The following is a 25868-nucleotide window of genomic DNA, read 5'->3' as shown; positions in this document are numbered from 1 at the left end:
GTGTGTGTGTGTGTGTGTGTGTGTGTATAAATGCTGGTCTGTGCTGTTTTTGAACTAAGCTGCAGGAGATGGCATTTTAGCATGCACGGCAGAGCGGTTTGCCTGTCTATGCATTTCGTCTTTTTTTCTCCCCCCCCTACTTTCCTCCTCCTCCTCCTCCTCCTCCTCCTCTTCGCTCGGCTCCTGTCATGCTTAACTGCCCTGTCTCTCCACTACACCGTCTTATTGTGTATGTGTGTGCATGCTCAGTATGGTGTGTGTGTGTGTGTGTGTGTGTGTGCCTGCCGGGGAAAAGTGGAGGTATAGCTTTGGCTGTGCTGGCTAGATAACCCCACTCCTGATAAGACTAGCAGGACAGTGACAGAACCACCCAGAGCTGGACTCCCAAGGCCTTCTTTTTTTTTTCTCAAAGATTTTTTCTCCCTTTCTCCTTTGCTGCCAGTTGAAATGATTCACTCCTTGTTTCCCACTTTTTCAGCTAAAGCAATCCCCACAGACGCCCCCTCCACACAGCCTCCAGTCGTGACACCAGGGAGCACAATGGATGGCAGCCCCAAAGGCAAAAGCTCCAGCGCCACAGCCGGAGGTTTGCTACAGTCAGTGCTGGCTCACAAAGGGCGACTTGTCTCCCAGAAAGGAGACATTGTCCCCTCCGCTCTGCCCCAGAACCTGCTCCCTCTTCTGGGCAGAGGACTCAGCGTCAGCTCCCTCCCTGGAAGTCATTCCCTGGAGCATCAAAGCGGGGGATTACTGAGGAGGGTAAAACCCCCAGCATCAGCTGCAGTGTCAGGCCCAGGCAGCGATCCAACCCAACTTCCTCCTACTGACACACACTCCCAGCTGCCTCACACACAGACGCACACACCTGAGCAGGAGACTGAGAGCACCACTGTGGGCACAATGCTGGATGTAGACACAGAGACAGGAACTCCATCAGGTATGAATAGTATGCAAGCACTATTCATTTAAATAAGTACATTTATTCATGAGCTTTGTGGTGCTTTACTTGACTATTTTCAGTTTATGCTACTTTATATCTGCTACATTACAGAGATTAATTATCACAGTTTCGGGCCGTGTTAGCTGCCTTACAGATGGTAATGTTGTCTGGACCAGACTGAAGTATAACTCAACAACTACAGGATGGATTGCCATGAAATTCTGTACAAATATTCATGTTCCCCAGATGATGAAGCCATAATGACTTTAACCCTCCTGTTGTCCTTGAGTTAAGGAAGGAAAGGAGGAAGAAAGAAGGAAGGAAGGGAGGGAGGAGGAAGGGAGGGAGAAGGGAGGAAGGAAAGAGGGAAGGAAGGAGGGAAGAAAGGAAGGAAGGAAGGAACGGAGGAAGGAAGGGAGGAAGAAGGAAGGAAGGAGGGAAGGAAGGAAGGACGGAAAGGAGGGAGGAAGTAAGGAAGGAAGGAAGGAAGAAAAGGAGGAAGAAGGAAGGGAGGAAGGAAGTGAGGGAGGAAGGGAGGAAAGAAGGAACAGTCAAAACAGACGGGGTCAATTTGACCCGGGAGGACGACACAAAGGTTAATGATCCAACAATAATGCCAACATGTGGTTTACATTTGGTGTTCAAAGTAGAGCTGTGACTAATTATTATTTTCAACATCAGTTAATCTGTTGGTTATTTTCCCGATTCATTTATTAGTTGTTTAATTGGCCCATAAAATGTAAGAAAATTGTGAAAAATGTTCAAATCACAGTCTCCCAAAGCCCAACATGATGTCCACAAATGTCTTCTTTAATCACAACCAAAGATGTTTGGTGTAATAAATCAATTAACTGACTAATCGTTGCAGATCTGGTTCAGACTGAAATGTTGCAACAACTACAGGATGGATTGCTATGAAATTTTGTATAAACATTCATAATTACTTTAATTACCCTCTGTATTTTCCTCTAGTACCAACATGAGGTTTACATTTGGTAGTTCAAAGTAGGGCTGTGACTTATTATTATTTCAACATCAGTTAATATGTTGGTTATTTTTCCTGAATAATCGATTAATTGTTTGGTCTATAAAATGGCAGAGAATTGTGAGAAATGTTGATGATCTCCTCAAATATCTTCTTTTATCCCAACAACAGCCCCCAACCCAAAAATATTCAGTGTCACTGTCACAGAGGAACAAAGAAACCAGAAAATATTCACACTTGAGAAGCTGGAATCAGAGACTTTGTCAAATGTTTCTTAATGAATGATTCCAAATAATTAATCGATTATCAAAATTTGAGGGCGATTAGTTTAACCCTCCTGTTGTCCTCGAGTCAAGGAAGGAAGGAAAGAAGGGAGGAAGGAAGGAACGAAGGAAGGAAAGGAGGAAAGGAAAGAAGGAAGGGAGGAAGGAAGTAATGAAGGAACGAAGGACGGAGGAAAGAAGGGAGGAAGGAAAGGAAGGAAGGAAGGGTGGAAGGAAGGAGGGAAGGAAGAAGGAAGGAAAGGAGGAAAGGAAAGAAGGAAGGGAGGAAGAAGGAAGGAAAGAAGGGAGGAAGGAAGGAGGAAGGAAGGAAAGGAGGAAAGGAAAGAAGGAAGGAAGGTGGGGGGAGGAAAGAAAGAGAGAAGGAGGGAGGGAGGAAAGAAGGAAGGAAGGGAGGAAGGAAAGGAAGGAAGGACGGAGGAAGGAAGGTAGGTGGGAGGGAGGAAAGAAGGAAGGTAGGGGGGAGGAAAGAAAGAGAGAAGGAGGAAGGGAGGAAAGAAGGAACAGTCAAAACAGACAGGGTCAATTTGACATGGGAGGATGACACAAAGGTTAATAGTTAGCAACTAATTCATTATTGGACTAATTGTTGCAGCTCTAGTTCGGAGTGAAATGTCTCAACAACTACAGGATGGATTATCATCATCAGCTCCAATATATCCAACAGTTTGAGTTACTTTACGACAGAATATCTGCAAAAAAATTTACATTTACATTTACAGCGGCCTCTGGTGGCCATAGTAATTATGACAGGAGGAAATCAGATGACGTTAATATAGAGCGTGTTGTTTGTTTCCTGTTTCTAACCACTAGTCAACATTGTTCTTTAAAAATCACAACGATCAGCCCATAACCTTAAAATTAAAACCTTAGCAACAAATGCTACAGAACAGATGGCTGTTTACGGCAAACGGTCATCAGCTCGTCGGCAGGGTAGAAAACAAATTTTGCATGCAGCATTTCTGCATACTTTTAACTCAATTATTTTAACTTTGAAAGCATAATATGTCCCCTATAAGTATTTTCAGCAAAATGCACCTAAAGTAAATGTACTCATGCATAGAAATTGGCCCTGTGAGTCTTATATTACAAATATTTTATTAATGTGGTTATTATGAATGATGCATTAATATGCAAGCAGAATGTTGTAGCGGGCTGCGATGGGGCTAATTTGAATTACTTTATATGCTGTTGGGTAGTTCAGTCTATAACAATGGATCATATTTTATAAGATAATAATGGATAATAATCTGCAAACAAGTATTCAGTCATTTCTGCTGTTAAATGAATGTAGTGGAATTAAAACAACAATAAATCCTCCTGAAGTCTAGTGGAGTCTATATTATAAAGCAGTTTAAAATGTAAAATACTTATGTAACGCTCCTCAAAATTGGACTTTAGTACAGTTCCTCAGTAATTTTATATAAATTACATTATAAATTCAAATTCCGCTGGTTATTGAGTATTTTTTACGCCTTTTAACTGAGAAAATAATCTGAATATTCTCTAACCCTATCACTGATCTTATACAAATCTTAATTTCTTTTAAAATCTTATTTTACTGTTAACAGTCACCAGTTCTTGCTTTGCTGTTCTTGTGTGTCTGCTGTGTAGTCGTTTTGATCCCTGTAATTTCTGTCATTAATTATACACAGCGGGGATTTCAGCAGTGGGTTTCTCACATTAAAGGGATTACAAGGCAGGCTAGAGAGAGACAGAGAGAGAGAGAGAGAGAGAGAGAGAGAGAGAGAAAAAATAAATAAGGCAAAAAAACCCCAACAAACTCCTCTGTTCTCTCCTCAGCTGTGTCGAGCTGTGTGGTGAATTTCTCCGACCCAGAAGGATACATAGACTCGGCAGATGACCCCCCTCTGCCAGACGGCACCATGATACACTGCACCTACACTGTGACTGTGTACACCGGCTACGGCGTGGAGCTGCAGGTATAACCTCAGCAGCATGACAGTGACACACACACACACACACACACACACACACACACACACACACACACACACACACACACACACACATAAACACAGCTAGATGCAGCGAAAGCCTCCGTCACTCACTGCTGACCCGGCTGGACATCACAATGCAGTCAGTTTATTGTTATTATTGTCTGTTTTGACCGTGTGGATGCTTCTGATACAAGGTTGAGCTCTGCCTCCTAGTGGCGGCTGATGGTACTGCTACTGCTCACTGAGTCATGTTTCACTTTACATGGAGTACATCAACTCCAAATGAACGTTAAAGCAGTTTTTCTTGTTGTAATGATTCCTCCTGTTCATACTGACCATTAGAAGACCCCTTCATAATGCACTTACAATGGAAGTGATGGAGGACAAAATCCACAGTCCTCCTTCTGTGCAAAAATGTATTTAAAAGTTGATCTGAAGCTAATATGAATGTTGTTTCAAGACAGATTTGAAAAATAGTGATCCTAGTCTTTAAATAACCCTAAATTTGAATGATTTACAATGTGAATCATTAAAGATCGCCCCCATCCTCCCACCCACATATAAGCCTTATGAAAATACTGCCTTAAGTCATAACTGAGTCATAATTTGTGTCGGTCATGGTTTGTCCAAAAAAAGACAAGTTTACTAATGCAGCTCTAAATAATGGATGTAGTCACCATGATGTCACCCATTGGTTTGTGGACTCCTGTTTTGAAGCCTCGAATTTGGTATTTGACTGTCACCATTTTGGATTTTTGGAACCAGAAGTGACCATATTTGGATGAAACGGTGGTGTTGACCCATAGACTGTATATAAGAAATGGACGTAACATCCTTGACGTCACCCATTGGTTTGTGGACTGCTGCTCGGAAGCCAATAGTATCGGATCTGAGCAGCGCCATCTTGAAAATTTCAGATGCATTCCGGGAAAAATAAAAATACGGATTCTACCTATAAGGGCATCAGGAGGGGCAAGAAGACCGGGGAGGTTGCGAGGGCTGAATCTACCACAGTCTACACCGGCAACCTGGTGATGCTAACCAAGTTAGCTGTTACGACTAACTATAACCACAAAACTCCAGAGAAAACTGTCGGTGTGAAACAAGTTCACGGCTATTTCCTGCAGTCTATCTGTCCGCACTCCTGAACCTGTGAATCAATCAACCTGTCAATCACGACGTAGCCACGCCCTAATGCATACCCTGCTTTATCGTCAAATATAAAATCAGGGAGGCCAAAATTTCACAAATGAACATCATACTGCATTGAAGAAGGCTTTAAACTAGTGATTGAGACCATAAACACATTTTGAAAACGTTTACTGAGGTTAGAAATCAAGTGAGAAGTTGGTGAATTCTGCATTGACTTGTATAGAGACATTAAATTTATAGAAAAATATTATAAAATTTCCAGCCTTAGCCTTTAAGACTCTGTGTCCTATTCACGTAGTTGTTAGAATAAAAATGTTTTTCTCAATCAGTGGACAGAATATTTTTTTCCAAGGAGCTAGAAGTGACCTTGCAGATGTTTTGAAACGACCGTGTGGGTTTTTTTCTAATACTGACAGCTAATTATCAATAGAGAAACTGATGGTTACCTATGTGACCCGAATGTACAGTATGCTGATACACGAGAGGAACAAACTGGGGCTAGATGTCGTCCTACTGAGAAGTGTCAGACCAGAACATTTTTATTTGATTTATTTGATTTAAAAGACAGGGACAATGCATATTGAAAAAAAAAAGTGGTTAATTTCCATCTTTAGTCCCTGGGGGCAGGTTGATGTTAAAACAACAACATGTAAAATAACATTCTTCAAAGGAAAGAAGAGAAAAGAAAATAGAGAAAGAAAGAAAAAAATAGAATAAAATAAAATAAAATAAATAAAAATAATATGTAATCAGACAGATAAACAATGAGCAGAAAACCTGGTTAGTCTTGACAGGACCAGAATTTGGGGGATCATAAAGTGCTAAGTGCTAAAGTGCTTCTAAGTGCTGCTATATTAAAAACGGCTGTTATTGTACATTTTCCGTTTCAGTGTGTTGATTATATTGCACAATGCCCTATTGCACTTATTTCTTACACTCAGATATTATTGCACTTGGTAAATGTACACAGATGTACTTGTGTACGCACTATTGCACAGTATTCACCTACATAAAATGCTTCTAAAGTGTGTCATTCTGGAGGTTATGGACCAACAATTTGAGGATTTTGAAGTTGCTTTTTTATCACTGATTTTACTGAAGATGAAAAGCAATAAGGTGGAATAATTATTTGGAAATTCAGTCAAATCTGGAGTGTTTTTCTCTCGTCTTGTAACTCATCAAGTGTTGTCCTATGTGTCCAGGTGAAGAGTGTGAACCTGTCGGAGGGCGAGCAGCTGTCCATCAGGGGCATAGACTCACGAGGTTCTCTGCTGGTCCTGGCCAACCAGACTCTGCTGGTAGAAGGGCAGGTGATCCGCAGTCCCACCAACACTCTGTCCGTCTACTACGGCTCCACGCTGGAGGGAAGCATGGGCATCTTCCAGCTGCACTATCAGAGTGAGTCCACGAGTGAGCAAGCGTACACAAACATTAAATGACTCAGATATAAATATGCATACATATATATAAACATGCTATATACACAAAGGGCCTGTTTGTGCACTGCATACATGCTAATTACATCATCAAAAATCTTCTCATCTAATCACTTAGCACAGTGATTGAATCTGTCGTGTGAATTAACCGATTAGAGCTCTGATTAATTGGCTCTCATCTCATTAAGAGGCTGTATAGAGTGTGTGTGTGTTGTGTGTGTGTGTGTGTGGTGTGCATTTGGCAGCCTGTAATGGATATGACAAGAACTGAAAAGGAAGGAAGCATCAGAGTGTTAAGACCCACCTGTGCCATTAATCACAGCCATCTAATCCTTTTACATCAACACCAGGTAGTAGATTAAAACCGAAGTAACACTGAGATTAAAATGTCTTTACAGAAAGATACGGCCAAGATGAGGCGTAAAAATACAGCGTTAGGAGAATCAAAACCACAAAGATATCATAAATAGGCTTAAAATATTAATTAATATTATTATAACGTAATATTAATTAAGATTGTTCAATTGAAGTATATCTATGGGTTTTTTTTTATTTCTCAATTAAACATTATACATGACTTAACATTGGACTGGAATTCAAGGATAATTTAGCAGTCATGGTGAAGGAAATATACAAATTGACCAGAGAGTGGGATCAGAATAACAAAATCACAAATTATTATAAATTATACAAATGATAATCAATTAAAAAATAACTTCCATGTAATTTCAAATGCTTGGCTGAAAACAGAAAGTTTTAAGGTTATGTGCTTCCACTTCTGAATACATATTCAAAACTTTTTTTAAATAGTTTTTATAGTGAATAAGAAACAATGTTTAATACTGCTGTACACTAACATCATTCTACATAGTTAACCCTCCTGTTGTCCTCGAGTCAAGGAAGGAAGGGAGGAAGAAGGAGGGAAAGGAGGGAGGAAGGAAGGAAGAAGGGAGGAAAGAAGGAAAGAAGGACAGAGGAAAGAAGGAAGGGAGGAAGGTAGGGGGGAGGAAAGAAAGAGAGAAGGAGCGAGGAAGGGAGGAAGGGAGGAGGGGGGAAGGTAAGGAAGGAAGGAAGGAAGAAAGGAAGGAAGGAAGGACAGAAGGATGGAAAAAAGGGGGATGGAGGAAGGAAAGGAAGGAAGAAAAGGAAGGAGGGAAGGAAAGAAGGAGGGAGGGAGGAAGGAAAGAACGAAGGGAGGAAAGAGAGAAGGAGGGAGGGAGCAAAGAAGGAAGGGAAGAAGGAAAGGAAGGAAGGAAAGAAGGAGGGATGAAGGAAGGAACAGTTAAAACAGACGGGGTCAATTTGACCCGGGAGGACGACACGAAGGTTAAGCTCAAACTGAACTGAACAAGAAGAAAGACACATTTTTGAGTTGAGTTGAGATTTAAACCTTACATGTTTTGTCTTACTTTCTAAAAATGGTATAATACCTTTAAAAATGTTCTTGTGTATTTTAACTTCCACCGTAGCAGTAATGATAGTATGTAGTAGTAGTAATTAGAGTAGAAGAGGCTGTTGTATCATTACAATAGTTACTATTATAACAGAAGCAGTAGTTACAGAAACAACAGTAATAGTTATTGGTTCTGTATTTGACTCTTAACCCTCCTGTCAAATTGACCTCATCTCTTTTGACTGTTCCTTCTTTCCTTCCTTCCTTCTTTCCTTCCTTCCTCCCTCTTTCTTTAATTTTTCCTTCGTTCTTCCCCTCCTTCCCTCTTTCTTTGCTCCCTCCTCCTTCCATACTTCTTTCCTCACTTCCTCACTTCTTTCCTCCCTTCCTTCCTCCTTTCCTTCTCTCCTTACTTCCTTCCTCTTTTCCTCCCTCCCTTACTCCTTTCCCTTCCTTCCTTCCTTCCTTCCTTCCTTCCTTCCTTCCTTCCTTCCTCCTGTCCCTCCTTCCACCTTTCCTTCCTCCCTTCCTTCTTTCCTCACTTCCTTCCTTCCTTCCTTCTTTCCTCCCTTCTTTCCTTCCTCCTGTCCCTCCTTCCACCTTTCCTTCCTCCCTTCTTTCTCTCCTCACTTCCTTCCTTTCTTCCTTCCTACCTTCCTCCCTCATTTCCTTCCTCCCTTCCTTCTCTCCTTACTTCCTTCCTCTTTTCCTCCCACCCTCCCTCCTTACTCCTTTCCTTCCTCATTCTTTCCTTTCTTCTTTCTTCCCTTCCTTCCTTCCTTCCTTCCTTCCTTCCTTCCTCTTTCCCTCCCTCCTTCCTCCCTCCCTTCCTTCCTTCCTTCCTTCCTTCCTTCCTTGACCTGAGGACAACAGGAGGGTTAACATCCTAAAATGAAATGGAAACTGCTCATAGTGATCACATTGTACTATGAGCATTAATCATATATTGATACACTGATAACTTTATAATATATATATAAGTGTATATATGTGTGTGTGTGTGTAAGTAAGTATATATATGTATTAGGGCCGGGACTTTAACGCGTTAATTAAGATTAATTAATTACACAATAATTACAGCGTTAAAAAAATTGATGCATTTTAATCGCACTTATTTTTGCACCGCGGAACGTTTCTCACTGGATGAGTTTCAGGCGGACCGATTATACGGGAGCACCAACTAGCGTTAAAAAGGAGATAGTGGGGGTCTCCAGGAAGTTAACTGGTTTAGAGTGGCAAAGTATGGTGAGTGTGTCCCAATTAAAGAACACGGATACAGATGTACGGAGTTATCTGCTTTATTACAGCTGTGGTCCTTATACATTCACACACAGCAGGAAATCAGGGCAATAAGGATGCAAGATGCAAAAAGGCAAGGGAAAAAACGTCAGCTCTCTAGCGCATGGAGAAGGAGAATTGCACAGGTGTGGTGCGTTCAAGAACGTCGGTAAAACTCAGCTGCATTCAATAACGTAGGGCAAATGAAACCTACAATGCAAACAGACTATAAACAGGTAAATATCACTCAAAACAATGTGGGCTTTCTAACAAGCGTAGTTCAGACAACAACAAACCACAGTGAACATGAACAAAGTAGCTGATGAGACTGCTTTGGTTGGCCCCGTGGATGGGAGTGTGGATAAGAGCATGGTTGTGTGCAAGCTATGCAACAAGGAATTCACATATCACCGCAGCACATCGAGCCTCAAGTATCACCTCAATGCAAAACATATAGCAGCTAGCGTGGACGCTAGTGTGGTAGCTAGCTAATTTCTGAAATGTACTATATTTCTAAATATGCTATTGCTACACTTAATGGCAAAAATTGCACTGGTCTGTTGGACTTGAACAAAAATAAACAATATTTGTGTTGCTTAAGCTTATGTATTCAGTCATTATTCAATGGTATACTAAAAATCCATGTGAAAAAAATTACTTCTCACTGTTCTCAGGTCAAATATTTATATGTGGTTAAAAATACGATTAATTTCGATTAATTAATTATAAAGCCTCTAATTAATTAGATTAATTTTTTTTTTTAATCGAGTCCCGGCCCTAATATGTATATGTATCATCTTGTGTTATCTGTATGTCTGTGAAAAGCGCTATATAAATACATTTTACTTTACCTTACTTTACATCTTTCCGGGTTAAAATGATAACTTTGGATAATATTGCCATTTTATCTTTTTCTTTATTTCTCATGCAGATTACCTTATCTAACTGACATGTGTAAATGTATTAAATGGATATAAAGTAATGAAATGGACAGCTTCACTATTTGCTGAATTTTACCAATTGTTTCAAACTCTTGTGGTTTCACTGCTGCATCTCGTTGGCTCATTTTTTCTGGCACTTTGTCATCAGCCTCGAGGAGACTAAAGAGGAAATTACTTTTTTATTCAGCCATGATTTCAGTGAGCAGGCAACAGCAGCAGCCTCAAGTAACCAGCTGGAACCGGCCGGTTACTGAGAGGCAATAATGGAGCTGCAGCCGCTAAGAAGTCTACATATCACACGTGTATCATGGCAGTAAAGTAAAAAGAAAAAAATATGATTACCATAGTTTTAAAATGTATCTCATTTGTTGTCATGTATGAAAAGACCCCAAATTAACACTATGAGGGCCTGATTTGCTTAGATCCCAAATAGTGGGTACTAAATTGCGTGCACAGTGCAATAGATTGCGCATTTCGTTTGCGTGCGTTTTGCGGGTGATCTACTAAGAATAACTGCGTAAATGAAAACAGGTGCAACAGGTGCAGACAGCAGTATTTAAATGAGGGTTTTGTGTCTTAATGGAGAGTTTGGACAAGCAGAAAGCTGCAAGCACAAAATGAAATGTGATCAGGTTCTAGTGGTAGAGGTTAACAAATATATTGAGTTATAACAAAAACAAATATTACCAGAAAAACCCACATATGGGAGAGTATTAGTGACAAAGTCAATGCTGTTAGTAAAACCACAAATATTCCACTCCAAAAATATTAACAAAGGTGGAAAAACTCCGTCCTGTGCGTATTCTGTCATTGTGCGTCCTTCTCCTCATCTCCATAGTAACAGCCGGTTAATACCTGCCCTTCAAAGGTTTTATTTATAGACGCAGTTAGCATCAGAAAAAATACCTTCAAGTTTAGTAAATCACAATGCGTGTGCTAAATAACATATTAGCATTTTCTCCTCCCTGTATTTTGCGCACTGGGGTTAAAACGTCTCATATTACATATTCATTATGGCAAACTACTAAATGGACAGCGCAGTATTATCTTGCACAGTTGAAAGACGTAAAACTCAGTGGGCTGCGTTAGTAGATCAGCTTGCACATTCTTTGCTGGTGATGTCAAGTTTGCACACGTTTTTACACATGCAGACCTTTAGTAAATCAGGCCCTAAGAGGACACATTGATTACTATAAGCTAATTCTTTACACAGCATTAGTATAGCAATGATTCTTTTTTATCCATATGAACAGTTGATCACTGTTACTGCGATCAATAAAAGCTGTTTCCACTGTACATGCAGCACCTAAACTTCCTCTGTCTGTAGTCTTCAGGCTGAGCTGTTCACTGCCAAAGAGGCCTCACTTTGGGGAGGTGTCAGTGCTGGACCTTCTGCCTGGAGGCACGGCCCGATTTCACTGCCACATGGGTTACCACCTGCAGGGGGAGCCGCTACTCACCTGCATCAACGCATCCCTGCCGGTGTGGAGCGGCAAGGAGCCCAGCTGCAGGGGTGAGAGTCTTTTGGGGTTTTTGGGGTGGAACCAGGCGGGGAGTTCTGGTCCTCTGAAATGAGGCCAACGCGGAAGTAACTTAAAACTGCATTCTATCAAAAGGCCACCAGGGGGCGACCGTTTTGGACTTCCGTCGCTATACAAGTCAATGGAGAATTCACCAACTTCTCACTTGATTTTCTAACCTCAGTAAACGTTTTCAAAATGTGTTTATGGTCTCAATCGCTAGTTTAAAGCCTTCTTCAATGCAGTATGATGTTCATTTGTGAAATTTTGGCCTCCCTGATTTTACATTTGACGATAAAGCAGGGTATGCATTAGGGCGTGGCTACGTAGTGATTAAAAAGGTTGATAGATTCACAGGTTCAGGAGGGTGCCTCATGCTCCTCCTGATGCCCATATAAGTAGAATCCATGTTTTTATTTTTCCCGGCATTTACCTGAAATTTTCAATTTTCAAGTTACGTCCATTTCTTATATACAGTCTATTGGCGCTTTTCCACTACACAGTTTCAGCACGACTCGCCTCGGTTCTTTTTGCGTTTCCACTAGGGAAAGTACCTGATACCTGGTACTTTTTTAGTACCTGCCCTGCCGAGGTTCCAAGCGAGCCGAGCCGATACTAAATGTGACGTCAACAGACTGCCGGCCACTGATTGGTCAGAGAGTTGTCACTGGAAGAGTAATGAGCCGTCCCACACAAGAATCAAACCCGCCATTTTTAAATACCAACAACAGCGTTACAGCGATTCGTTTCTCTTCTCTTGCTTTGTGTGTGACAGAAATCCTCATACAGCAGCAAGTACACCATCGCCCCCATGTCCTCCATTGTATATGTGTCACGTATTAAACAATGTCACGGCAGTTTCGCGGAGCCGTGCTATGCCGACCCCGCCCACGTTGAGTAGGTACTTTTTTGTAATGGAAAAGGTCGTTCCTGGAACCGATCCGAGTCCAGTCGAGCCGAGCCGAGTATTGCTAGAACTGTATAGTGGAAAAGCACCAAAAGTTACCGTGGGCCTTTTTGTTGCATAAAAGTTCACTGCAGTGACTTCTTCTCTGCAGCTCTGTGTGGCGGCACAGTGAAGAATGCGACAGTTGGACGAGTGCTGTCACCTTCCCCCCACCACGGACCCAACGCCACCCAGGACCGCTCCTGTTCCTGGTCCCTGGAGGCACCCAAAGACCAGAGGTTGCACCTCCACCTGGAGAGACTGGCCTTAGGACCCACTGACAGGTCGGACTGCACTTCTTTAATGCTTTGGTTTTGTTGGGTTTTCGTATTGAGGCACCGTACCCTCTCTGAGCCAGGAGGCAAGGCAGGTTGTCCACTAATTGGAAGATTGGCAGCTCGCATATCGAAGTGTCCTTGGGCAAGATACTGAATCCCAAATTTCTCCCGAAGGCTGTGCCATCCGCGTGTGAATGAGCATTAGAAACTCCTCCTGATGAGCAGGTTGGCAGCTTGCATAGCCATCAGTGTGTGTGTGTGTGTGTGTGTGTGTGTGTGTGTGTGTGTGTGTGTGTGTGTGTGTTTGTGTGTGTGTGTGTGGGCCTGTATTATAAAGCGCTTTGAGTGGTCGGAAGACTAGAAAGGTTCTATATAAATACAATTTATTTAACATTTCAATTCATATCTGAAAACAACAACATGACAGTTGCACAAAAAGAATAAAACATGAATGAAATAAGGCAGTATTTAAAACCTGTATGCATGTATTCCTCTCTTTAGTTATCCCTTATTTAAACTGTCAAGATACGTGTCGGGCATCTTTCATACCTTTCATACTAATTACCTAATTTCTGTTAAAATATTTTCCAGAAAGCTGCTTTTATCAATATTTGTATGTTTACGGGAGATCAAATCTGATATGTAATGTGATGTTGCTCTTAGTTATCACCCAACTCTGTCTGTTTTAGCACCTTTCAGCTCATTGTTTTTACATAGTCCTCAAATGTTGTGATGATGATGTGATGTGAATATTGGACATTCATTCAGCAGGTGGACAGAGACACGACTCCTAATGAATGATAATGTTGATCAGTAACTGCAGGATGTGGAAATAAGTTCAACATATCAACTTTAAAGCTGATGATATGTCAGAGTTGTGTTTAGCTACATTCTGCTGCTCTCAAGTATTTATTTTGTATTTATTTATTTATTTCTCCACAGGGACAAAGTACATCATTCTACATTTTTCGGAGAACTAAAAACGTAAATGTACCCATTTGCAGCCAAGGGCTGATTTCCATTGGTAGTCCCCCCTGGCAGATGTTACCGGCACAATTCTTAGAATTAAAATTAAAATTAACTACATTACACATAATAAATACGATGCAATTACAATAGATATTCACAACAGTCATAGCGTCACAGTATAAGTCGTCCAGCGACACATTAAAATAGTATTGCACAGGTGTGGGAAAAGGGACTGCTTGGGGTGTAGATGGGTGTGAGAATCCGGTACATAGTTGTTATTGTGGTTTTGATTGATCATAATGAATGACAGTGGTAGATATATGGACATTTAAGGGGTTAAAGTGCTGTAGCGCTGATTTCCAAGTGCTGTCAGTTACATAGTAAAGTACACGAAAAAAAAAGAAAAGGTATAGCGACAGAAAGGCATAAATAAGTAAATGGGAGAAGAAAAAAAAAACAAACAAAAAAAGTAATAATAAAAATAAGTGGCAAAGAAATAGTTAATGCAGGTTTATTACTCAGGAAATTTAAGTCATTTTTTCACTGAATGTATTTATTGAACAATATCCACAAGTCATTCGTCTTTCCTTTGTCGGATCAGCTTCACACCAAACTTCTTGTTAGTTTTCTGCTGACAACAAGAACAATGTTTTGCCTTGTTCTCTACAGAGACATCACAGCACAGTTGTTAGGACTGACATATTTTAGAAAGGCTTTAGTTTAGCACAACTCCAGAAAACGTCTTTTTTCCCCCGTTTGCCACAAAACCTCCGAAAACTGTCAACAAGTTTGCTTTTGATCTGGGTTTTTATGAAGAACTCTCTTGAAGGTTTACACTTTCACACACTCAGTCTCTCCATCCCTGCAGGCTGGTGTTGTGGAGCGGCCTGGATGCCGGCTCAGTGGTGCTGTTCGACTCCGGTCGGGGTGGACAGATACCCTTTGAAGGAGTGATCAGCGAGGGTCCGGCTGTAAGGATCCAGTTCATCACCGATCTGCCCAACCACAACACGGGATTCAACATCCGCTACGAAGGTATAAATCCACTGTTGATCTAATAGCACACAAGAATATAAAACAGGTCTTTCTAGAATTACTGTATAATCTTGTAAACAAACACCACTATTCCTGAGAAGATTGCAAGGCTTCTGTGTTTCTGTTTATACTGAGCGCTGCCAAGTCGATGTTGGCTGAATTGTGGTGCGACTGCGCCGGTCATCCAATGTAATCTGAGCTTTCAGAGTTTTTGGCAGTGTCAGATTGTAGAGGGATGGACACGCTTCCAACACGTTTATCCTCATCAGTGAAGAGAAAAAGAATCATCATTGCAAATTGAAAAAAAGATTTATTGACAATGTTTGATTCTATGTTTTCAAGGCAAATGCTATGAATCATTTTGGCATCATGGATTGTAGTTGAAGAATCATTTTGTTATAAATTGTTAAAGGATGGGTGCAAAAAAAGTGTCTAAAAACAACAGTTAAGTGTCCATATGAAAAGTGAAAGAGGTTTTTCTCTCTGTAATCTTTCCTCCTGTTCATACTGACTATTAAAAGATCTCCTTCAAATGTGCTTTCAGTGTAAAGTGATGGAGGACAAAATCCACAGTGTGTTCACACAGTCATTTAAAAGTAGAAGTTATATTCAGCTTCAGCAGTCTGAGTTAGTCATATCAAGTGGATATCTGACACATTTACAGTCTTTTTAGCATCAGATTCCCTCTTAGTGTTTCCCTGTTGAGCTGTGGTGGAAGTATAGGAACAAAAAGACTTTGGCACTAAAAACACTGTAACGTTGAAACATAGAAGATGAAGATTTGACTAATTTCGACGCCTGAAGCTTCATATTAGCTTCAGATCAACTTTTAAATACATTTTTTTTGCACAGAATGTGGACTGTGAGGTTTGTCCTCCATCACATTGCACATTGTAAATTCATTATGAAGGGATTTTCTAATGGTCAGTATGAACAGGAGGAACAATTAAAGCAAGAAAAACATACTTAAAGTTCCTAACTGTTGTCCTAAGACAGACTTGAACAATTGTTAAAGCATCCATTAAATGTCCTGAGCTTTCTGTCCATCCCATGTCTCATTTTCCTCTACAGCATTTGAGCGTGGTCACTGCTACGAGCCGTACCTCCAGAATGGAAACTTCACAACCTCTGACCTGTTGTATGGGGTCGGAGCTGTGGTCCAGTTCACCTGTGACCCGGGCCACGCTCTAGAACAAGGCCCGCCGGTTATCGAGTGCATCAGTGCGAGGGATCCGTACTGGAATGACACGGAGCCACTATGCAAAGGTAAAAATGAGGACAGGAAGCAGAGATGAAGGATTGTGGCTCAGGAGCTCAGAGCAGGTCTCGTCTACTAATCAGAAGATTGGTGCTGCCAAAATACTGAACCCCACATTGCTCCAGAAGGCTGTGCCACAGCTGTGTGAGTGTGTATCTGAATGAATATTAGAAACCCCTGATAGCAGGTGGCACTGTGGCAGCCTATACTGTCAGTCTCTTCTCTATCAGCCTGCCTCTTAAGAAGTCATTTATTGGAGCTTGCATGAAGCCCAATGCCGGTTTCTCATGTATGTTCAATGCCGCAGGTGTCCACGTTGTAAAATGAGTGAACCTAACCTCTGATTGCTTTTGTCGTCTTTTTGCATTGAGTCAGTTCTTCACGCTACCGTCTCCAACGTCTCGCCATCGATTCATTGATGCCAAGCTTACGTGCAGCAGCTCTATTTCCTTCTTCGACAGCCAGATCGATTGCCTTTAACTTAAAAGCTGCATCATATGCATTTATTCATGTGTTTTCCATGATGAGGGTGTGTGCATGATGCGCAAAATGACTGTTCAAAACCATAGACTGTTCAAAACACAATCAAACTAGCGTCTTCCTCGGCACATTATCTCTTCCACCTGTCTGTCTCGCTCTTGTTCTTCCTGCTAGAGCGCCCCCTGGAGGCCGTTAGCCCGTAAAACTCTATAGATTAGCTGCATCATTGTTTAGGCTGCAGGGTACAAAGAGTATGAAAAAAGTAGCGGCTTATAGTCCGGAATTTACGGTATTATATGTTGTTTGTTTGATCTAAAGAAGCTGAGCTAACTGGCTGCAAAACTTCATTTATACCATACAGACAGGACAGTGCTAACAGACTTCTCATCTTTAAGTCTTGTCAAGAAAGCAAATAAATATATCTCTTAATATGTCAAACTATTCCAGCTTTTACTGTCTCTTTTTTCTTATTCTTCAACCTGTCCTCCTCCTGTCTCTCTGCAGCACAGTGTGGAGGCGACCTGACTGGTCCAGGAGGAGTGATTCTGTCTCCAAACTGGCCAGAGTGGTACGGGGAGGGGGAGGACTGCAGCTGGAGGATACATGTTGGGGAGGACAAACGAGTGCTGCTCGACGTACAACTGTGAGAGAAAAAAACAACAACACACACACACACAGGCTAATACACTTTAAAACTTCAGCTTCGATCCACACTGTGGCTCGAGCAAGAACCGAATGTTATCAGTATGCAGGGAGCTTTGAGTGTGGAATTTCAGTGTGGGGGGCCCAACACTAAACAGCATAAGGCAGCATACTGATAAGACTACCACTCGGGATATTTCTGCCCTCATCTTGATTCTGTGCTATCACTGGCCTGTGCCAGAGCAAACCAGTAACTTCTACTGTATGTGTGTGTGTGTGTGTGTGTGTGTGATGCTGTTGGATTGAATCTTTAATCTTTTGCATGTCTGAAGACTACAGATTCATGTCTCAGAAAACTGTATTTGAACTGAGAAAACTAAATCTACAGCCACAAAGTGTAGAACTTGTTTTTCATTTAATTGTAGCATCTTTTACATTATTCTGATGGCATAAGTTTTCTTTGTAGATAACAGAGAATCCTGATTAAGATGAATTCAGGCAGTGTGCTTCTTATCATATAACATCGGTTTATCAGTTAAAGCAAACAGCTCATCACAACAGATAATGACAGTACCACCAAAGCACAAGTAAAGTCAAATCAAAGAATCACATACACACATGCTCGAATCGGTACATGTGAAGCTACAGAAACAAGCAACAAACTTATGGAATACAGCTAATGTTATGAACATCACTTTCTTTATAGCTTCTACCTATGTCTGTTTTAGAAAATAAAGTCTTGCTACCCACATACAAATTCATCAATGCTTTCCAACCTAGAGGAACTGCTCATACTACAAATCTCTAAGCTCCACACCATGGGGGTTGACCCTTCTGCTCTGCTGCACCACACTTGTGGAAAAGCTTTCATAACCATCTGAGGGGCAGCACAAATCCTAATCTCTTTTTAAAAAAGGCTGAAAAATATATGTTTTTAATTGAGATTCACTGCAAATGAAAAGTGCAGTTTAAATTAAATGCATGATTGTAATTACCAACTAAACTCCATTCCAGCATTTATCCAATTATATGCTTTGGGGGGGAAATCACATACTATATTTAAAGATATTTTAATTTTCAAAATCTTGAGAGCAGAAGCCTCTGTGGTGTGGTAAAACAAACATCTCTAGGCAAATAAAAACATGGCTGTGTTTACAGACGGTTAAACACTTTGCCTGTAGATGAATGTAGCATTTAGCCTTCTGGGTCATCTTGTCTCCTACACAGTTGGCTGTTGACATGACTGCACTCTGAGTCATCCTAACTCGTCCTGAACTGATACTACAGCCTTTACTCCTCTCTCTGTCTGTTTCTTGCCCTGTCTGTTTTCTGAGCAAGTGTTTTAGAGGTTTTCGACCACACCACAGTGCACAGAGACGTGTAAGGTCTTGAATGACATTTGGACATCTGGGAAGAACTACATATTTAAACGTGGAGTCCCCTAAGGCTTTGTTCTGATGCATCGTCAGTTGATATAGATTTACATTTACATTTAGTCATTTGGCTGACTCTTTTTATTTTTAACCCTCCTGTTGTCCTCGAGTCAAGGAAGGAAGGGAGGAAGAAGGAAGGAAAGGAGGAAGGAAGGAAGGAAGAAGGAAGGAAAGGAGGGAAGAAAAAGGAGGGAAGGAAGGAAGGAAGGAAAGGAGGGAGGAAGGAAGGGAGGAAGGACGGAGGAAAGAAGGATGGAAGGAAGGTAGGAGGGAGGGAGGAAAGAAGGAAGGAGGAAGGGAGGAAAGAAGGAAGGAGGGAGGGAGGGAGAAAGGAAGGGAGGAAGGAAGGAAAGAAGGACAGGAAAGAAGGTAGGGGGAGGAAAGAAAGAGAGAAGGAGGGAGGGAGGAAGGGAAGGAAGGAAGGAGGTAAGGAAAAAAGAAAGGGAGGAAAGAGAGAGGAAGGAAAGAAAGAGAGAAGGAGGGAGGGAGGAAGGACAGACGGAAGGAAGGGAGGAAAGAAGGAACAGTCAAAACAGAGGGGGTCAATTTGACCCGGGAGGACGACAAGAAGGTTAACTTCTCCTTTATTTTATCTATATTTTTATACTGCGCTTTCTTCCTATAATCTTTTCTAAATGTTAGACAAATAAACCTGCTCTTGTCTTTTCCCTTTTCTTCCTGTCCTCAGATTGAACATCAGCGACAGTGACATGCTGACCATTACTGACGGTGATGAGGTTACGACACGTATCCTGGGGCGGTATGTTGGAGGAAGCAGCCCCTTCAAGCTCTCCTCCTCCACCCCTGACCTGACTGTCACCTTCCACTCCGATCCGGCGGGGCTCGTCTTCGGAAAAGGAGAAGGCTTCATCATAAACTATATGGGTGAGCGAGAGAGTTCAAACCAATTTATCACCAATCTAAACAACCTATGCTTGTTTTATCTGGTGAAAATATGAAAGTATGAATTAAAGTATAGGTCTGGTGATACCTGTGTTTCCAAAGCCTGAGGTAACTTGCCACGACACACTACCCATACAATCTAATGCAATCCAGTACAGCTCTGCCATGAATTCTACTTTAACCTTAGTGTCGTCCTCCCGGGTCAAATTGACCCCCTCTGTTTTGACTGTTCCTTCCTTCCTTCCTTCCTTCCTTCCTTCCTTCCTTCCTTCCTTCTTTCCTTCCTTCCTTCCTTCCTTCCTTCCTTCCTTCCTTCCTTCCTTCCTTCCATCTGTCCTCCCTCCCTTCCTTCCTCCCTCCCTCCCTCCCTTCCTTCCTTCCTTCCTTCCTTCCTTCCTTCCTTCCTTCCTTCCTTCCTTCCTTCCTTCCTTCCTTCCTTCCTTCCTTCCTTCCTTCCCTCCCTCTCTACCTCCTTCTCTCTCTCTTTCCTCCCCCTACCTTCTTCAGAAAACCAGTCAGTATCTGGTGTGACCACAATTTGCCAACACCTGTGCAATATTCATGCTGTCTAATCAGCATCTTGATATGCCACACCTGTGAGGTGGGATGGATTATCTCGGCAAAGGAGAAGTGCTCACAGATTTAGACAGATTTGTGAACAATATTTGAGAGAAATAGGTCTTTTGTGTATATAGACAATGTTTTAGATCTTTGAGTTCAGTTCATGAAAAATGGGAGCAAAAACAAAAGTGTTGCGTTTATATTTTTGTTCAGAGTGTATATATACTAATATCACTTTATTTAAGTTTCATTTATTGGATATAAAGTTTCTCACTTCCATTTTACTATGTTATTGTCGAATAGTAGTTACGTTTTGCCTTGTTACATTTTAAAAATGGACAAAATGATTACATCATTGGTTGTTATAACATTATCGACTGCTACATAGACTAAAACTGGCTAAAAAACTACAGTGCCCTGCTGTTTTAGGAAATTTCTAAGCTTTTAAAAAAATGTTATTATATATATTTGAGTCTAATGTTCAAAGACTTTTTGGGGAGGACAGTTGTTGCAAGGCAGACTAACACATTACATTCAGTAAATGTGTTGACAATAAGAAAAACTACAGAATAACAATTTCCCTTTAAATAGCACTGTCTTCATCTAGTTTACCATTCATTTCTATTTTGCCTTTTTTTTCTCCTCGAGCTGCCCACTCCATTTTTCATCTTCTCTCTTTTTTTTTTGTCTCGTCTCATCTTTATTTGTCTGTCCTTTCATTTCCCCGTGCCCTTATTCAATCACATCCTATTTGTTTCACCATCTCACAACGGCCCTCATCTACACACACACACACACACACACACACACACAGTTTCTACAAGCAGCCAAATAAACTCACTCCCTCCTTCTTTTTTACACACAGTAATCTGCACTGCTTCCCAGATCCAACCAACACCTGACACCAATTTAGAATCACGCCGTCCAATTTACTTGTCACCCTCCCGACTCCACAAACTCTCACACATTTCCCCACGGAGTAAATCAAGTAGACACACTGTGAATACGTAGGCTACTCTCTTTGATTATGTATGTATGTGGGCATGAATGTGTGTGTATGTGTGTGTGTGTGCTGCAGATAAATTACCCACCACACACATTCAGACTATGTGGAGGAGGAGAACTGAGTCAATAGAGAATGAATAATTGATTCAGGAACTTCAACTTACAAATCCCTGTAGACCTATTATTTTGTACAGTGTAATGCAATACTGTAAGCTGCCCAATCAATCATCAGATATAGACTACATATTACTACATATTCATGCATACACACACACACACTGTCATATCAGTAGGAGGAGGACACTTATTTATGGGTCAATGACGTATAAGGATTTGGAACAACTCAATTGTAGAATAATAAAAAACCAGCATATCTAATGCAGTAGTTCAAACATTCAGAATGTTGTGTACCTGAAGCTCCATATTATACATTTGAAATTAAGTGATTTTAGTGGGTTTTTTCAAGATTAATTGGCACTGGCCTTAAAAAGAGTCATGTGGTGCGACCATGATTCATCTTGAAATAAATTAATATACTTAACACGCTTCACATCTTTTTTTACAAGTTTTCAGTAATATAAAGTGTTTGGAAACAAAGTATTTGCATTTTTTAAACATTTTTTGTAAATGATGATCTTTTATTTATATAAGATATTTCAAGATGAATCATGGTCGCACCACATGACTTTTTTTTCAGGCCAGTGCCAATTAATCTTGAAAAAACCCACTAAAATCACTTTCAAATTGTAATATGAATTTTCAGGTACACAACATTCTGAATGTTTGAACTACTGCATTAGATATGCTTGTTTTTATTATTTAAAATTGAGTTGTTGAAAATCCTTATACGTCATTGACCCTTATATGTCTTTCAAGGCTGAGCTGTGCTGATTTTTTTTTCTTTTTTCGCCATCATTTAAAAAGCGCATTTTCATTAATGTTTTTTTTTTTGGGGGGTTTTGGCATGAGTGGATACTGGAAGTGTTTTTTTGTTTTGTTCTTCCTTTGTTCCAGACAATGGTACACTTGAGACATTACAATACACAGGGCAACAAAAGTGCCTGGAGAAAAAAAGCATAAACCATCTGTGAGGGCACTTAACATTAAAATTGAACTGATTTCATTAAATGTGGTGTTGTGTCTCTGCTCATGTTTCTTCTTTGTACAACGTGATTTTTGAGACATATTTTTATCAACTAAATTTGAAAAGATTTGAAAAGTAAACACATGGTAACATACCGTAATATATATTCAACAACAGTAATCACTCAAAGAATGAAATCTTAAGAGGATAAAAATCCTGAAATGTTGAATTGCAATTAAAGTAAATACAATAGAGGAAACATACTTATTTTAGGAAATATGGTTACTATGAAATCACATCAGAGACAGAAAAGTAACAAAATCCACCTACCAACACTTCTAAAGGTCACTAACTAATGTTTAACCCTCCTGTTGCCCTTGAGTCAAGGAAGGAAGGGAGGAAGAAGGAGGAAGGAAGGGAGGAAAAGAGGAAGGACGGAAAGAAGGAAGGAACGAAGTAAGGAAAGGTGGAAGGAGGGACAGGAGGAAGGAAGGAAGGAAGGAAAGAGGGGAGGAAAGAAGCAAGGAAGGAAGGAAGGAAGGAAGGAAGATATAAAAAGTCTTTCACCCAATACACACAATTAGTACCATGTAAAAATTCTAACATATTGTAACCATTTATACACATTATATTTAAGTAAACAAAAGTGTTAACTGGAGTCCATTTTCTGTTCAAATCTGTCCTTTCATCGTCCAGTAATTTATTAGGGACCGAGCCGAAAGGCAAGAGGGCGAGGACTCCAGAAGGGAGTCCTGCCCTTGCCTGGAGGCAAGGACACTATTGTTTTTGTATCGTTTTTTTTTCTTCTACCGCCTCTTTGCGCCTTAATTTGACCCCCTAAACCTGCTCCAAAACTCACCAAATTCGGAACGCACATCAGGTCTGGCGAAAAATTCGATAAAATGGAAAAACAAACAACGTCGAACTCTCTAGCGCCACCTAGAAACAGTAAAACGGCCACTACACCTGATAGGAATGTCGTAGAAAGATCAAACCAAAACTCAGTTGTTTGTCTTATCAAGACCTACCAATCACATGCTGACACCACTGACCTAAATCCAACAGGAAGTGCACAGTTTGCCTTTAAATGTATGATTTTGGACGATTTTTCAGGCTTTTTCAAAATATATATATTTTTCCTGCATACTTTCAGCTATAGACTCCATTTAAACGTCAAAATGTAGCCACAAGTCTCATCTATAGATGTGTGTAATTTGGTCTGGCTATGTTTTATACTTTTTGATCTGCGATCCTCTCCCATTCAATCCCGAATCTCCATTCTGTCTGTGCATGCTCTGTTGTCATGCTCTGCAGTCGTTAACTACCATGGCAACGATTGTGTGTGTGTATGCAGTTGGCTCAGCCAGGTTCATTTGTGGTCTTAGTGTGCCACCCAGTGGAGAAAACTTGTCATGATACCTGATAAGGAAGATTTTTGATTCTAGTTCAAGTTTATTGACTGTATTATTGTGATTTTAGATATCTGTGCAGTCTGTCAACTATTTCACTGACATTGCTGTCAAAGTCTAGATCAAACACGAATTACATGAGCATGAACTACAAACATATCTACAGGTTTCACTGGAAATAAGTTCCTCTCCTGTTTGACTCATCAAAGTGGCAGTTCATTTCAGTTGCTCAGTCTAAATGTCTACACAGACAGAGAGAGAGATTGTGTGTGTAACGTGTATCTACTTATTGCAGTGTCCAATAAATGCCCGGGTCTGAATGCGTCTAAATGCACCTGACGGAAACCTTTCCGCTTCGCCGCGGCCCGACTTGCGCAAGGGGGCGAGGTCCCGCCCAACGCTGCTCGCAGCTTTAATTTAACTTGCTATTAATTAATTTCTTATGACACCGCTGACCTCAGATGATTCAGATTCAGATTCAGCTTTATTAATCCCTGAGGGGCAATTCAGTTTCTACAGGCCCGACCTCACATAAACAAACAGCAATCAACAACATTCGTTCCTACACAACAATATCAGAGGAGACGATAAATGACCAGCGGGGAAATAAAAATACAATACTACACAATACTATACTAATACAGCTGAATAAAGAACAGCTAAATAAAGTGCTTGAGAATATTGCACAAGAGTGTTGCTCTGAATAGAGTGAATAAAGTGCAAAGTGCAAAGTGAAGTGTCAGGGTTTTTTGCACATACAATATACATAAATAACATATACTGTAAATACATATATATATATATCAGGCGGGGAGTTCCGGTCCTCTGCAATGAGGCCAACGCAGAAGTCATTTAAAACTGCATTCTATCAAAAGGCCACCAGGGGGCGACCGTTTTGGTGTCCGTCTCTATATAAGTCAATGGAAAATTCCTAACCTTAGTAAACGCTTTCAAAATGTGTTTATGGTCTCAATCGCTAGGTTAAAGCCTTCTTCAATGCAGTATGATGTTCATTTGTGAAATTTTGGCCTCCCTGATTTTATATTTGACGATAAAGCAGGGTATGCATTAGGGCGTGGCTACGTCGTGATTGACAGGTTGATTGATTCACAGGTTAAGGAGGGCGCCTCCTGTCCCTCCTGATGCCCATATAAGTAGAATCTTTGTTTTTATTTTTCTCGGCATGCACCTGAAATTTTCAAGATGGCGCTGCTCAGATCCGAAACTATTGGCTTCCGAGCAGCAGTCCACAAACCAATGGGTGACGTCACGGATGTTACGTCCATTTCTTATATACAGTCTATGATATATATATATATAAAAGCCCTAAGGATTAGTGCAAAGGACTGTGCACTAAGGAAAAGAAAAGAAATGAAACTGTACATCCAAGTACCGACTGCAGTTCTAGTTGTACATCAGCATTTAAATGAGTCTTTTTAAGGGTGGACTTGTTCGCCTACAGTAGCAGCTCATCATAAACTAAACATTTTTGTAGACATTTGTGGAACTTCAAACAAAAAAGAGTATGCTTGTTTTTTTTAATACTGACATGACTCCAGTTTTTAACTCCTTGATCAGTCTAAAAGGAAGTTTTTTCTGCTCTCATGACTCTGGACTTCAACTGAGAACTCAAAAACATCCTGTAGAGATTACATGGTAAGAAATATTTGAGCCGGACGCTCTCAATGCCAGTAAGTCGCTGTGATCAGAGGAATTCTTGATTTAAATAGATCTGTTGAGCAATCAGGAGACATTTGGTTTGAGCCTCCTGCTGCTTCTGTCTGTGTAATCAGTACATGCTGCTGTGTGAAGTCCTCTCAGATACACAGTACAGCTCACACATGACAAAACATTCATCCTGTTTGTTTCTTCATTTGGTAACCCTTAGCAAAAAGTAGTTTGTTGGAGTGTACTACGAGTATACTTATTTTATACTAAAACTGAGGCAGTATACTTGAAGTTTCCTTTTTATATACTA

The 25868-nt window shown here is 40.7% G+C and overlaps 1 protein-coding gene across 1 annotated transcript in view; it reads left to right on the top strand.

Annotated features, from left to right (window-relative positions):
- The first annotated feature begins 447 nt into the window (after nucleotides 1–447).
- The window catches only part of LOC133995749 (seizure 6-like protein), a 38564-nt gene continuing 13143 nt past the window's right edge, over nucleotides 448–25868 (top strand). The window contains exons 1-9 of the mRNA XM_062435223.1: nucleotides 448–937; nucleotides 4010–4149; nucleotides 6522–6717; nucleotides 11695–11880; nucleotides 12946–13117; nucleotides 14949–15115; nucleotides 16187–16381; nucleotides 17358–17496; nucleotides 19617–19813. Coding sequence (XP_062291207.1) covers nucleotides 448–937; nucleotides 4010–4149; nucleotides 6522–6717; nucleotides 11695–11880; nucleotides 12946–13117; nucleotides 14949–15115; nucleotides 16187–16381; nucleotides 17358–17496; nucleotides 19617–19813 — 1882 coding nt within the window. The remainder of the gene's footprint in view (nucleotides 938–4009; nucleotides 4150–6521; nucleotides 6718–11694; nucleotides 11881–12945; nucleotides 13118–14948; nucleotides 15116–16186; nucleotides 16382–17357; nucleotides 17497–19616; nucleotides 19814–25868) is intronic.

The sequence above is a fragment of the Scomber scombrus genome, chromosome 15, assembly GCF_963691925.1.
Source record: "Scomber scombrus chromosome 15, fScoSco1.1, whole genome shotgun sequence".
Lineage (NCBI taxonomy): Eukaryota > Metazoa > Chordata > Actinopteri > Scombriformes > Scombridae > Scomber > Scomber scombrus.
Note: the sequence above shows the minus strand (reverse complement) of the source record. Positions and strands in the feature narration are given on the sequence as shown.